Source organism: Cataglyphis hispanica, chromosome 18 (assembly GCF_021464435.1).
Source record: "Cataglyphis hispanica isolate Lineage 1 chromosome 18, ULB_Chis1_1.0, whole genome shotgun sequence".
Classification (NCBI taxonomy): domain Eukaryota; kingdom Metazoa; phylum Arthropoda; class Insecta; order Hymenoptera; family Formicidae; genus Cataglyphis; species Cataglyphis hispanica.
Window position 1 is genome coordinate 1,360,231 of NC_065971.1, and position 12,374 is coordinate 1,372,604.

Consider the following 12,374-nt stretch of genomic DNA (forward strand, 5'->3'; position numbering starts at 1 on the left):
TCATTTTTATTATATATTTATATTTTTATCTATATTTAATATCAAATGGCTTTAGACAATCCCTATAAAATTTCAAGCATTTGTTACATTGTCTAAATATTACAAGAGCATACTACAGAACCAGGAAGTGTTGCTTTTGCATATTTAATAACTTTTACTAACATAAGAATATTCTCCCTCGGCTTTAAGTATCCATGAGATGACATCTCGTCGGATGCACCGTGAGCGTAAAAAAAAAGCGCTCTTCTCGCGACAGAACGGCGTCGTTCTCTCCTATCGCGCTGAACGGTTCTTCAGCCTCCTAGAAATTTTTATCGCCGCCGTCCCGGGGTCGTAAAAAATGGTGCTCTCTCTCTCTCTCTCTCTCTCTCGGTAACTGACGTACGCGTCTCTCGTGACGACCGCATAATACTCGTTCACGTAGCGCATGCACAAAGTTTTCGCGCGCAAGTAAACGGCCGTCCTTTCCTTCCCTCAGGTGAGAGGAGAGACGGACCCTCCTCACCGTCTCCGAACGAGGGAGCGATTTGTATGCAGCGGCCCTCGTCGTCGAGAAAGAGGAGAAGCGGCTATAAACAACGCGACGCACCACCAATACCTAGGTGGAATCACGGCAGAAGCTGCACGCATACATAGATACACGCGCGCGCTCACGCACAATACGCAGCACGCGTTCATCGGTTACAGGGCTCTCTCTCTCTCTCGGAGGAGGAGGAGGAGGAGGAGGAGGAGGACTCAGGTAGATGACTAGGTGTATCCGGCAGAACTACCAAAGAGACAGCCGCCGACGAACGAGACTCACAACTCCGCCCATCGTGCACACCGGAAGCATATATCGCGCTCGCTGCATTCGATATGACCGTCACCGCTTCTCGAAACCCGCCACGACGACGTTACGGTGCATCCCTCTCTTCTTCTCCATCTATCTCTTCCTAAACGAATCTCCTCATTAATCAGTTGTACGGATATTTCCGAGAGTATATCCGTACGCAAATGTCCGCGGGGCCCTTTAAGTTCGCATCATTGTTTCTCTGCGCAACTTTCCCATTTCGTATGCAAAGTTTCATTTGAATTTTTTCCTCGAAACTCTTGGCAATCTTTAGCAGAATTACAAAGTTGATTCTTTTTTTTTTTTGCGTGCGCATTTAAAAATTATTCTAGTTCTTGAATCGAGAATTTTGTATATATAATTGTATCCATCAATATTCTTCCTATAAAATTAGGAGCCCAAGAATGAACGATTCTTCAGATACAAGTTCAATAAAAAAATATTTAACCTGAGCTTTCTTGGAAAATATTAACGTGATTTCATTTAACGCTAAAATTTTCTTATATAATCATTTTAAAAAAATCAAGATATAGATACCTACAATACAAGTTTTTCGACGCAAATCGGTCTCTGATTCGTCTTCGACCTAAGCGCTCGTAAATTCTCGCCTCTGTCAAGACGGAAATCTAGCGGCGTTCTCGCCGACCCGAGAGGACTTAGGCGAGCGTTTTCCGCGTAATCGATAGTCGTAGGCAGGTACGTAACATAACGTATGGCAGGTCGACTGCGGCCGTAATTTAATCGCCTTCGTGTTAAGGCTTCGAGATTTCGCGTTGCGACCAAGTTATTGCATCGCTCGTGCCGAATAACTTAAACATCGCTGCAACTTAATCGTCACGTCTCGCGTCGAAAACTGCAACGTTTCTTATCGATGGCGTTCGGAGGGTCGATCGAGAGGAGGGAGAAAGAGAGAAATTTGTTTCAGAAAAAAAAAAAAAATCGCTGGAATGCAATTACAGCGAATAAAAAGAGCAACGCAGCTAAATAAATAAAAATAAATAAATAATAATAATAATAATAAATAAAAATAAATAAAAATTAGTAATAAAATGTATAATGAGAATATAAAAATTTAGTTATTTTTCAAATCTAATGCGTCAGTAAAATGTGAAAATGTTAGATTTAGGAAAATACGGTATGAGCACAATCTATTCAAAAGAAAAAAAAAAAAGAAAAAGGGAGAAAAACTTTTCGACAGGATTTACCAACTTTGTGACGCATGTGAGTTCGAGCATTCGAAACTTAAGTTAAATTCAAGTGGCTTATGAGTAGCCTGTAAGTTATCGACGTTCGAGATTTTTTGTCGTCTCTCGACGAAAGATCCCGTCGGAGAAGTTTCTACTTAAAATAAATCGGATGGCTTTTCAGCATCTTGCCGCCGTATTTTTCACGACATTTTCGCACGACCAAAATGCAATTCACTCTATGACGTATAAAATATCCCACAGGATTTAAAGTCGACTTCTTTTCAGCGATTATTTCATTAGAAAAACATATCCTAACTTTCTAAATATTCTGGGCATCAAATGTCTTTGACTCAATCTTAAAACAAAGTTCCATTAAAATAAAGTCTACTTAAAATTTTTTTATCCGGCAAGAGAAAAAATATACCAAATGCGCAACCATAAGTATAACAATATTTCAACAAATTCGAAATATTTTGATAATCAGAAAAATAAATTAACTTAATTACAAAGGATTAATTTAGGATCCTTTGAATTCGCCAAACATCAGAAAACATAATTGAGTTTTCGAAGATACGTAAAGTAAGGGGATGGGGGGGTGAGTGGAGCAGGTAATCTTATCGTAAATAACTTTCTGCAAAATCAAAGAAGATTACTCACCTCTGAGAGCTTTCATGTGCGCCACTGCCATCCTCAAGATCGTGAGTTTGTCAGGTTTCCGGGCCAGGGCTGAACAGGTCGGCACCATATCGGAGAGCTCGGTAATGTAGGCAGTCATCTTGTTCCGCCGCCGCCGCTCGATCTCGCAATGATTCTCCCTGCAGTAAGTCGCAAGACAAAACCGAGGTAATTGCATAGTTCAAGGAATCGGTATGCGGTTTCTCCTTAGTAGGGCTAAAAACGGCGCGAACAACGCGAAGAGTCAATGCCGGAGCAGCCGGAGGGACAGAAGTTTCTTGCGCGTCCTGCACGAGGGACTGCTCGAGGACTCGAGGAGGAAATAGCGTGAAATAACGTTCGCGATAACGGTATCCAATTTACGTCCAATTGCGCTTTTTATGTTTATGTATAATCGCGGGCTCCTCTTCGCATAAAGTACGAACGGTATACGTATCAATGTGTGCTTTGTTCCAAATTGTATATATATAAAATTATGATATAAATAATGCTTATTTTATCCTTTAAAATATATTAATATTATTTTTCATTTTAAACTTCACATGGGAAATAAAGTCACAATATATCATATTTGTATTCATTAGCAATTGTCTTAAACCTCTTGCGTCAATTTATCGCACTTAACGTGCAATTAAAAACTTCACGTAGGACACGCTAACTAAAATTAACTCAACTACGGGCATCGTTGGCGCCATGATCGATTCGGCCGATAAATTCTCGAGTAATCCATCTAGTCGAGCGGGAGGGGGGAGAGGATATCGGGGCGAGACCACAATTTGAGGCCTCCCCTGTTATTACGCTACCAGAGGGTTAACCGCCGCGGATAACGGCCGGGCACGTCTCCCTTTACTTGGAGCTGCGTAATCGTCGGCTCGCAAATCGTAAATTTAATGGCATTTAATTCGCGACAATTTTCCAGGAAAGTTCGCGATAGGGGCAGATTCGCGCACGCAACACGTAAGTCGGATTCCCGCAGTCCGATGCCGCAGATCGAGCGGCGGTTAATCCGTTATCGGCGCGCTCTATCGTCGTCTTTACGCTCGCGAAACCCCTCATTTCACCGCAAGTTGCATTTCAGCTTCGCGAACAATGAGCCTTCTTCACGGTCTAGTTCACGATTTCAATTATCTTCTGTCTATTGCACACAATATGACTAATCTAAAGCAAATTGTTAGTAATGCAAATAAGTATTTACGAGAGTGATGCAGAGAGACTAGGCGCGCAAGAAAATTTTATATTTTATTCTCTACATTTCGTAAAGTTCAAGCAAGTAAATAAATAACTTGTGACGATCTTGTTGATTGTTACAATCATCGTGCCCATTTGAAGATAATGGCTATGGAATTGAAGCAATTAAGAACTGCATTTCCTCATAGAATTATCGTATCAAGGGACGAGTTCTTTATTAAACTGATTGAAAGTAGTTTGATTGCTATTTTCTGAACGAACGTCTGCCCTGAAATGAGGATAAGGAAAGATAGACTAGTTCGCGAAATGATAAAAAATTTGCTCCACGAAATGGGTAGTTTCACAATCATACCGTAACATATCGATGTCCCGTCCGGACACATAGAATGCGAGATTAAAATTTGATATCGATATGCCGATTGGTTTGCGCTAACTTCTTTTTTTTTTCTCGATGTCTACTCGCCGCGACATGAAATATTGAAAAATAAAATTGATCCGTTCAATGGAGAAGGAGGGAGGGAATGTCGTCTGGACGCAGAAATGTATCACACTTACTTACGTATTAATTTATACGTGAAAATTAATTATATTTAATAATTTTATTAAATCATTTATATTCGCAAGAAGTTCTTAATATTTGCAGCGCTCATTAAAACTCAGATTTAATTTCGAATAACTTTTATTGTCTAGATTTGACAATATTTTTACTTATTATGGTGACTCACCAAAAAAAATATAAAAATAAGTATTGTTCATAATTTATCTTTATATATTTTTTTTGTCACTTGCCGTATTTGGTAAAATGTGATTATTATAGAAAAGATAATCGAGGAAACATGATAGTGGCCTCTCTTAATCGAATAATATGAATATTATAGAAAAAAAAAGAATCGTTAACATAATAATTCGAAACTTGCAAAACAAAATAATAAATCGAAGAAAAGGTAAAATCAGTCACGTTGCAAGTCAATGCCGATTGCCTTTCGCATCCCTCTCATTATACGATGTATGATCCGTGCAATTTTTTTCGTTGAACAGGCGGTCGTTATCATTATTATTATCTCGTCCCGAGGACCAAAGGGATCCGTAACGCTCGGCGACGACGTAGATGGCCCCGGCGGAGGCCCGCTATTTAAAAGAGGCCACAACGCTTAAAGCGCGAGTATAAAACGGAGTATGCATCGCGCGGCATAGCAAGAGCAAGAGAGAGAGAGAGAGAGAGAGAGAGATGTAGAGGAGAGGAGAGGGTTGGAGAGGTGGAGGAACGCGATCCGTGTAGAGGAGAACGGAAAGAGAACTCCTGGGTCAGAGGTCAGACGCTCCGAAGTTGCCCGCTCGCTCCGTGGGTCCAGCTCTGTGTACCGAGGCATACCGGGTGTCTCGATACTTCCACATATCCGATTTTCTGATCCTGAGCATTCTTGCGATATATTACTATGCTTTATCGTATTTTATTTTTATTTGTAAAGCAAGCTTGATGTCTGTGCGAACTTTTTTCAATTAATGTAATAATTTTTCTCGATTGTGGAATCTCCTATTTAGAATGTCATTAAAAAAAAAAAGGAAACTCTCTGTCCTATAAACATTAACATTAACGTTAATAAAAATTATTTGGTTTCATAGCAACATTTAGTTAGTTGCTAAATAAACATTAATATAAAATATACTAAAAGATTTTCATCCCAATGGACTTTAACTATATAAAAAAAATAATTTCTTTCTTTACGAAATATGACAAAATACAAGAGGCCGCAATAGTTTTTAATCGATAATAATTATTAAATATTTACACCGAAGGCGAGTCGCTATGAATCGAGATACCGCATTTACCATGCTGTTTGATACAGAGAGTTCATCGGATGCTGCGGTAGACGACACGGTAAAAGTGCCCTGACCCCTAGACCAGAGATCAACACTGACCCCGTGACACCGGTCACGTTACTTGAAAAAGAGGATACTAGTTGAAGGTTGAGATAGTAGTAGATCCCTTTATCCGCCGTGACTCCGTTTCAAGCGTAAAATACAATGCTTAAAATAAGATAAGACGAAATATAATACGCGTGAATATACGCGATTTATTTGCTAATTAATCAGCAATAAAAAGTAATAATAAAAAAACAATAACAAAAAATGACATTTATAGAATAAAAATTATTAGTGAATGCAGAACGTTTGGAACTCGTACACACATTGCTAAGCCATCAATTATCATAGATTAATAATTATAATTGCATTCGTAAAGGATATTTTTTGTTCCGAAAATTCGACTCATATCGTTGATTCCTTCAAATGTTGGATTTTTATTGAATCTTGAATTTTTGAAGTTGTTAATTTTTTTCTTTTAAATATATATTCTAAAATTTTTGTATCTATAATCATCGATAAAAAGAAGAGCCATAAAATTATAGAACACTGGTCCAGTTGTTAGAGAGTCGATCAAAAACATTGAGTAACGTTTGTACACCCTGTACACGGCTTTCTATGTCACGGTGATCTAGTGTTGGTTCAGAAATGCACGTGCTACACATACGAAGTTTCACGAAGAAGAAAAATTATCCCGATGGTACAAGAAGGAAGCGAGATTGCGAAGAAAGCGAGTTATCATCGAATCGCTCCGCATTTAGGGACGCTGCGATAGATGATTTGTTCCCGATAACTCTCTGAATACTTTCGATGTCGTCCAACATGCTTTATCTTTGATATTAGATAACGAGTTGTTATACATGATTATATAAAGCTTTATAATACAAGACGATTTATTAACTGTCTGTTTATAAGATTGTCTAATGACTTTTCTTCCTGTCGCGTATTTTAAATTCATTTTAATTACATTTTAATTACATTTTAATTATTCTTGAAAATTCGTGTGCGCATGAATTTAACGAAACAAAGTTGTATACAAATCGCCGCAAAAATTACTCAACTGCACAATTTATTGTTATGATTTGCTCCCTGCAAAAACACGCAATTGTATCGATTGCATGAAATTAAGAATCGGCAAGTAAATAACGCATTCGCTACGTCCTTGTATATGATAATAATAAAAGAATATAAGAATAATAAAACGTAAGAGATAACCATGTATTTGTATCATTTTGATTACTGAAACAGATAAAGGATGCTAGCTTTATGCAATGCATGATCCGACTACGATCGTGTTATTTTCGATATACATATATATATATATATATATATATATATATATATATATATATATTGAGAAAAAACTTTAATGATAATATAACTTCCTTATTTCGTCTTTCCGTCTTGTTTGCTATTCTTTTCAATTTATATTCTAATTTGATATCCTGTCCAACCTTGCACGATTCTCATTCTTTTTATATTTTGTAGCAAGTTACGAAATTCGAAAATTAAGATATTCGATGACCCTTCTTCCCCTATGCGTCAAATATAAATATAAAAAATAAACTTCAAATAAATTTTAATCAGCTATCGTTGCAAGGATTGAAGAGATTCCCAATATGTAACCTCCGGTTAATTTTCCCGTACGTTCACTTTGCAGCTTATTACGCCAGAGGAGAGGCTTTGTAATTAATTGGCCTATGAGAGCAATCTGCACGACAATCTCTATAGCGAGGCTCACCGCCGGCTTTCCTTATATGGCGTTTAAGGCACGTGCTTTTCACTTCGGTGCAAGATAATCTCTCCATCGTTTAGAGCCTCCTTATGGTGACTCCAAGTTACTTCGGCGAGTAATATCCGCAAACTTTTGCCAACTCCGAAGACTCGGCATCATGATCGCCTGCTACGTCTGATTACTATTCTACGGAAGAAGTTCCGGTTTTTGTTTCTCTCTCTCTCTCCCTCTCTTTCTCTCTTGATATTTCTTTGCAATATTTAATGATTTCAAGAAAGATTATTTCTAAGGGAGATTACACGTGTTGTTTAAAGAAAATTATGGTTGATGAATGTTTAAGGAAAATAGGATTATTTTATTTTATTTTACAGGAAAATAGATAGATTATTGTGACATATAAACAAAAATGTGTTCTAAAAATCAAATATAGCTTTCAATCGTTATAATAAATATTTCGATACAAATAATTAAATAATATTTAATAATAATATTTCAATATTATTTCATATTTTATTACAAAATAATTTAATAATATACTATTAATATAATATTGCTGCTAAAAATATTCTCTAAATTTTTATGATATGATACGTCAATTGGAACAGGAAGTAAAAAGGAAATAAGAGCGAATAAGCTGTCGGGAAATGATTGTGTCAACACAGTGCCGCTATAAATCCGAGTACAGTCGTCATTTATAACGTGTCCGGTGAACGTTGCGCTTTTGCGATTACTCGTTCGCGGCAGTAAATGTGTTGCGTGGAAATTTATGGCTCGTCACGCTGCCGTTTCACGCGTGCAATTATAACGTCTTCGTTTGGGAATGATTTAAGCAACGTTCGATATTATTCGTCATGAACGTTAGCCGATTCGCGTAGCGGATTTCGGAAAATTGAAGTGAAAATTGTTCCCGCACGATTTCACAGATTTTTTCGCGATTAATTAATGCTAATACACAGATCATTCGCTCTCCATTAATTTTCCGGAGCATTATTTTCATCGTCACTACAAAATATTATAAAATAGAAAATAATGATTTGTTCTTTATGTATATTTAACACTTTATGTTTATTTAAAATTCAAATTAGGGACTTTTCTACAAAAATAAAATTTTTTAACTAGAGGAAAAAATGTTTCTTAAGATTCAATTTATATATAGAAAATATTTTCAATTATTAATAAATTTCGTGAAAAATATGTGAAATTAGTGTATAAGATATTAATAACGGATAATAACCAATGTTTCAAATTCTTTGGCGAATAATAGACCGCTAGAAAAAGGGATAAAGAGGGCGATAAAGTAAAAAGAAGAGGATAAAAGAAGAAGAAAATATTCCCTTCGGTTAACCGCCTGCGGCATGCGACAACAACAATCGTTTGCAGTTATCGCGACGCCAAAAGTGCCGATGCCTGTATTAATGTCGAGAAAATGCAAGAGGCTGGGGAAACCTAAAGTGGGAGGCGAGAAAGAAAATGGAGAAAAAAAGAAGAAGAGAAGCGAGGGACAAGCGGCAATGAGAGTTGCGCGTCTTGCGGCGCAGGAGAGAGGCAGTAATTGCGTTATTAACTTAAAAGTGAGGTTCTCTCCATAGAGAGGAGACTGGGGGCGAGAAAGAGAGGAAAAGGAAGAGAGGGAGAAAGAGAGAAAGAGAGCGCGCGACATCAGAATGTTGGCGGTCGGTCTTTGCCGCAGAGCCCGCGCGTATTTTTTCGCGGCACCGTATATACCTGCGAAACGACAGTGCGGATACGGAATTGCAGGTGAACCACCACCGCGGATCCACCCGTGGCGGCACGCGATGAGAGACCGTGGATAAGATATCGTTACTGCTATTACGGCGGATCGACAGTCAGTCATCAGATTGGCCGGCGTTAAAAAGTAATTGTAACATTTTTCTTTTTGAGAAAATAATCGACTTGACTAAAGTGAGAAATTTCTGAATTCAAATAAGATGATATTTATGTAAATGATTTTAACTGTAAAGTCCATCCAGTGGTGATTTTTAAAGAAATGTGTCAAAGATTTTAAATGATACGTCTATTTAATTTTATATTTAATCATCAAAATTAAAGTAATAATTAATTAACGATATGAAATAAATCAGTTGGGTTGTGCAATTTTCTCTCACGTGCGCGAAGTTAAATAGATGTGAGAAATATCTGGTTAATCCTCTGCTGCGAATAAATAGCCATCACAGGAAATGCTCGCGAGCAATTCCGTATCATTTCGCAGATATATCTGCGCGCGCAAAAATCATAGAGAAAAAGAGAGAGAGAGAGAGAGAGAGAGAGAGAGAGAGAGAGAGAAAGAGAAATGCGGCATTCTAATCTCGTTCAATAAAACGATGATTGCATCTCACACTACACTAAAGGACATCCCATGGATGGACAGAAAGATATAATTTTATTACATTTTGACGTCAAGAAGTTTTAGACATATAGAAAGATATAGTATAATATATATTTTATATATTAAAAAGAATATAAATGCTAAATTTTAATACATATAACAGCGCGCATCAGAAATTGCGTTTCTACAAGAAAAAAAATATAAACTTTCTAATAATAAAATGTAAGAAGAAATAAATTATATTTATTATATTTATAAATTATATTCAAAATTTCGAACTTATTCATGGTTTTCGAATTGTTTATACGTTATGCGCAATCAATATTTACTATTATTTCATTGTTTCGTTTAGTTCAAGTTATAAATATGTGATATAAATAATAAAATAAAACGCGAAAATTTTTATAATTAATGCAAAAGCATGGCAGAAATTGCACAGAATCGCATACATGCTCGTCTTTCGTTACCTATGATCGGCGTTACACCATGATTACATCAGGTAGGAAAGCACCATGGGCCCGCTACTTAATAGAGACGTAACGCCATACACAGTCACGTTACACAAAGCAGGGGGTTGAGTCACGACCGATCAACATTACACGGTAAGCTCAATCTGCGAGCCCTTTTTTTGTCTATTGATAAGTCAATCGATCGAGATTGTTCGTCTTAACTTTATAAATATTACAGTAAGACCTGTTAATTTTTAATTAGTGAAATATAATAAATACACTGTAATATTTGCATTTTAATATCGCAAATAATATTTATAAAAAATAAAATATTTTTAATTTAATTTTTTAACTTCCAATGTTAAATGATTGTTGGTAATTAAATCTATCGTAGAAGATTTGTTAAAGAAGATGAATATTAAAAAACGTAGAGAGAGAAAGAGAGGATAAAGAATTAAGAAATACTTGACAATTTTTGACAAATTCCGCATAATTATTGGATAAAAATATGGAGATTTTTCGAGGATTTTAATGTAGATGTTTATTCGTGGCGTCTCTGGAGAGTGGCCATATTTTATACTAAGTTATGCGTCTCACGCGTTGTACATTATTTTCTGGCTTTCGTCCGGCGAATTTAATGCCCGCGCCAGCCGAAATATCTCGGAAGGGAATCAAAGTATATACCGTGTCTCTTTCGTTGTATACGGACTTGAAGGACGCGCGCACTTCGCCGCGCGTATAAGTGCCTTATGTTCCCACGCTGGAGCAGCCTCGAGGGCTTCCCATTCCGCTATCGGCTCCTCACATTGCCCGGTATCATGTAGGTATGTATGTAACCATCTCGTACTTGAGGAGAAGGCGTATGTACAGGGTGTACCGGTGAAACATATTGGGCCGTGGTTTCGTGAGGCGAATTAACAACATCGAAGAGAAAAAGAGACGATCAAGAGAGAGAGAGAGAGAGAGAGAGAAATGTCCACGCGAATCGAAAATAACTTTCGTAAGTTCCGGACTATTGTAATCGGGCTTAACTTGTTGGAAAAGAAAGTGGTACGGAGAAATTACAGAACATATTAAAAAATACATCAAACGACGGGCACGTGTTTGTTCGGTTGTCAAATGTGAAAGAGGCACGTTGAAAGAATTTTAATGTTATTGAATTAAGCCTGATGCTCACCTGGCAAATCTCTCCTTATCCTGGACGTTATCGTCGTCCAGCCTCCTATATTTACACCCACTCGGATCATCCTCGTCGGATCTGCAAAATAAATCAAAGACAACATTTAATCGTACTAGTTCGTGCAATCATGGGTCTTTATCTGCCGAATATCATGACATAATTAATGTCATTATATAAAGACGCAGTCAATTAATTCGCTTAATAAATTTATCTATTATTTAATTATCACCTAAACGCATAAAATTACATTTAATTTCCAATTAAAAAAAAATTAATTTAAACTTCATATAAATAATAGAACGCCATCGCGTGATAATTAAATAAAATAAAAAATGTATTCTATAGTAATCTATTAAAGATAAATAATAATGAATAGACGAGTTCAATACCCGGAAAAAAAAAAAAGAGAAATTCCGCGTGCGTTGTGTCACCGATATATAAAATGTAATCGCTTCCGGATTACCAAACGTGATCATACGATCCAAAATTGGTCGTCACAGGATCATCGTCGGCTTTCCAACCCCCCTTCCCATCTCTCTTGATGATATAATGACGAGGAGTTTCTCGTAAGATATTCATGACCCATCGTCATCCCATTCATTTCGATAGTGACTAACTTTTCCATTCAAATCCATTTCATGATTAGCATAATTTTACAAAGAGAAAAGTAAAATCGATTATTACTCTGTTATATGTATATTACGACATCATATACTTTCTTAAATGCAATCAGAACATCACTCATTGATAAGCAATTTCAGTTATAAGTAAAATTTTATTGACGTGAGAAAAATCAGTTAATAGCAGTGTCAAATTTTTTAGCAAAATGAAATTTGACTGCCATAATCAGTGGAACACATAAGACGAAGGAGCAAAATATGAGTATTTTTACTAAAAATTAATGAAATATTCACTAATCTT

General features: G+C 36.6%; 1 protein-coding gene across 8 annotated transcripts in view; it reads right to left on the minus strand.

Moving 5' to 3' along the window:
* Nucleotides 1–12,374, minus strand: part of LOC126856367 (aryl hydrocarbon receptor nuclear translocator homolog) — a 35,735-nt gene that overhangs the window by 6,647 nt on the left and 16,714 nt on the right. For 5 of the 8 annotated variants that reach the window (XM_050604814.1, XM_050604810.1, XM_050604813.1 and 2 more), the window contains 2 exons: nucleotides 11,451–11,531; nucleotides 2,674–2,834 (listed from right to left, as the gene is read on the minus strand). In XM_050604814.1, coding sequence (XP_050460771.1) covers nucleotides 2,674–2,834; nucleotides 11,451–11,531 — 242 coding nt within the window. The remainder of the gene's footprint in view (nucleotides 1–2,673; nucleotides 2,835–11,450; nucleotides 11,532–12,374) is intronic. The other 3 variants (XM_050604815.1, XM_050604811.1, XM_050604809.1) reach the window with 1 other exon arrangement.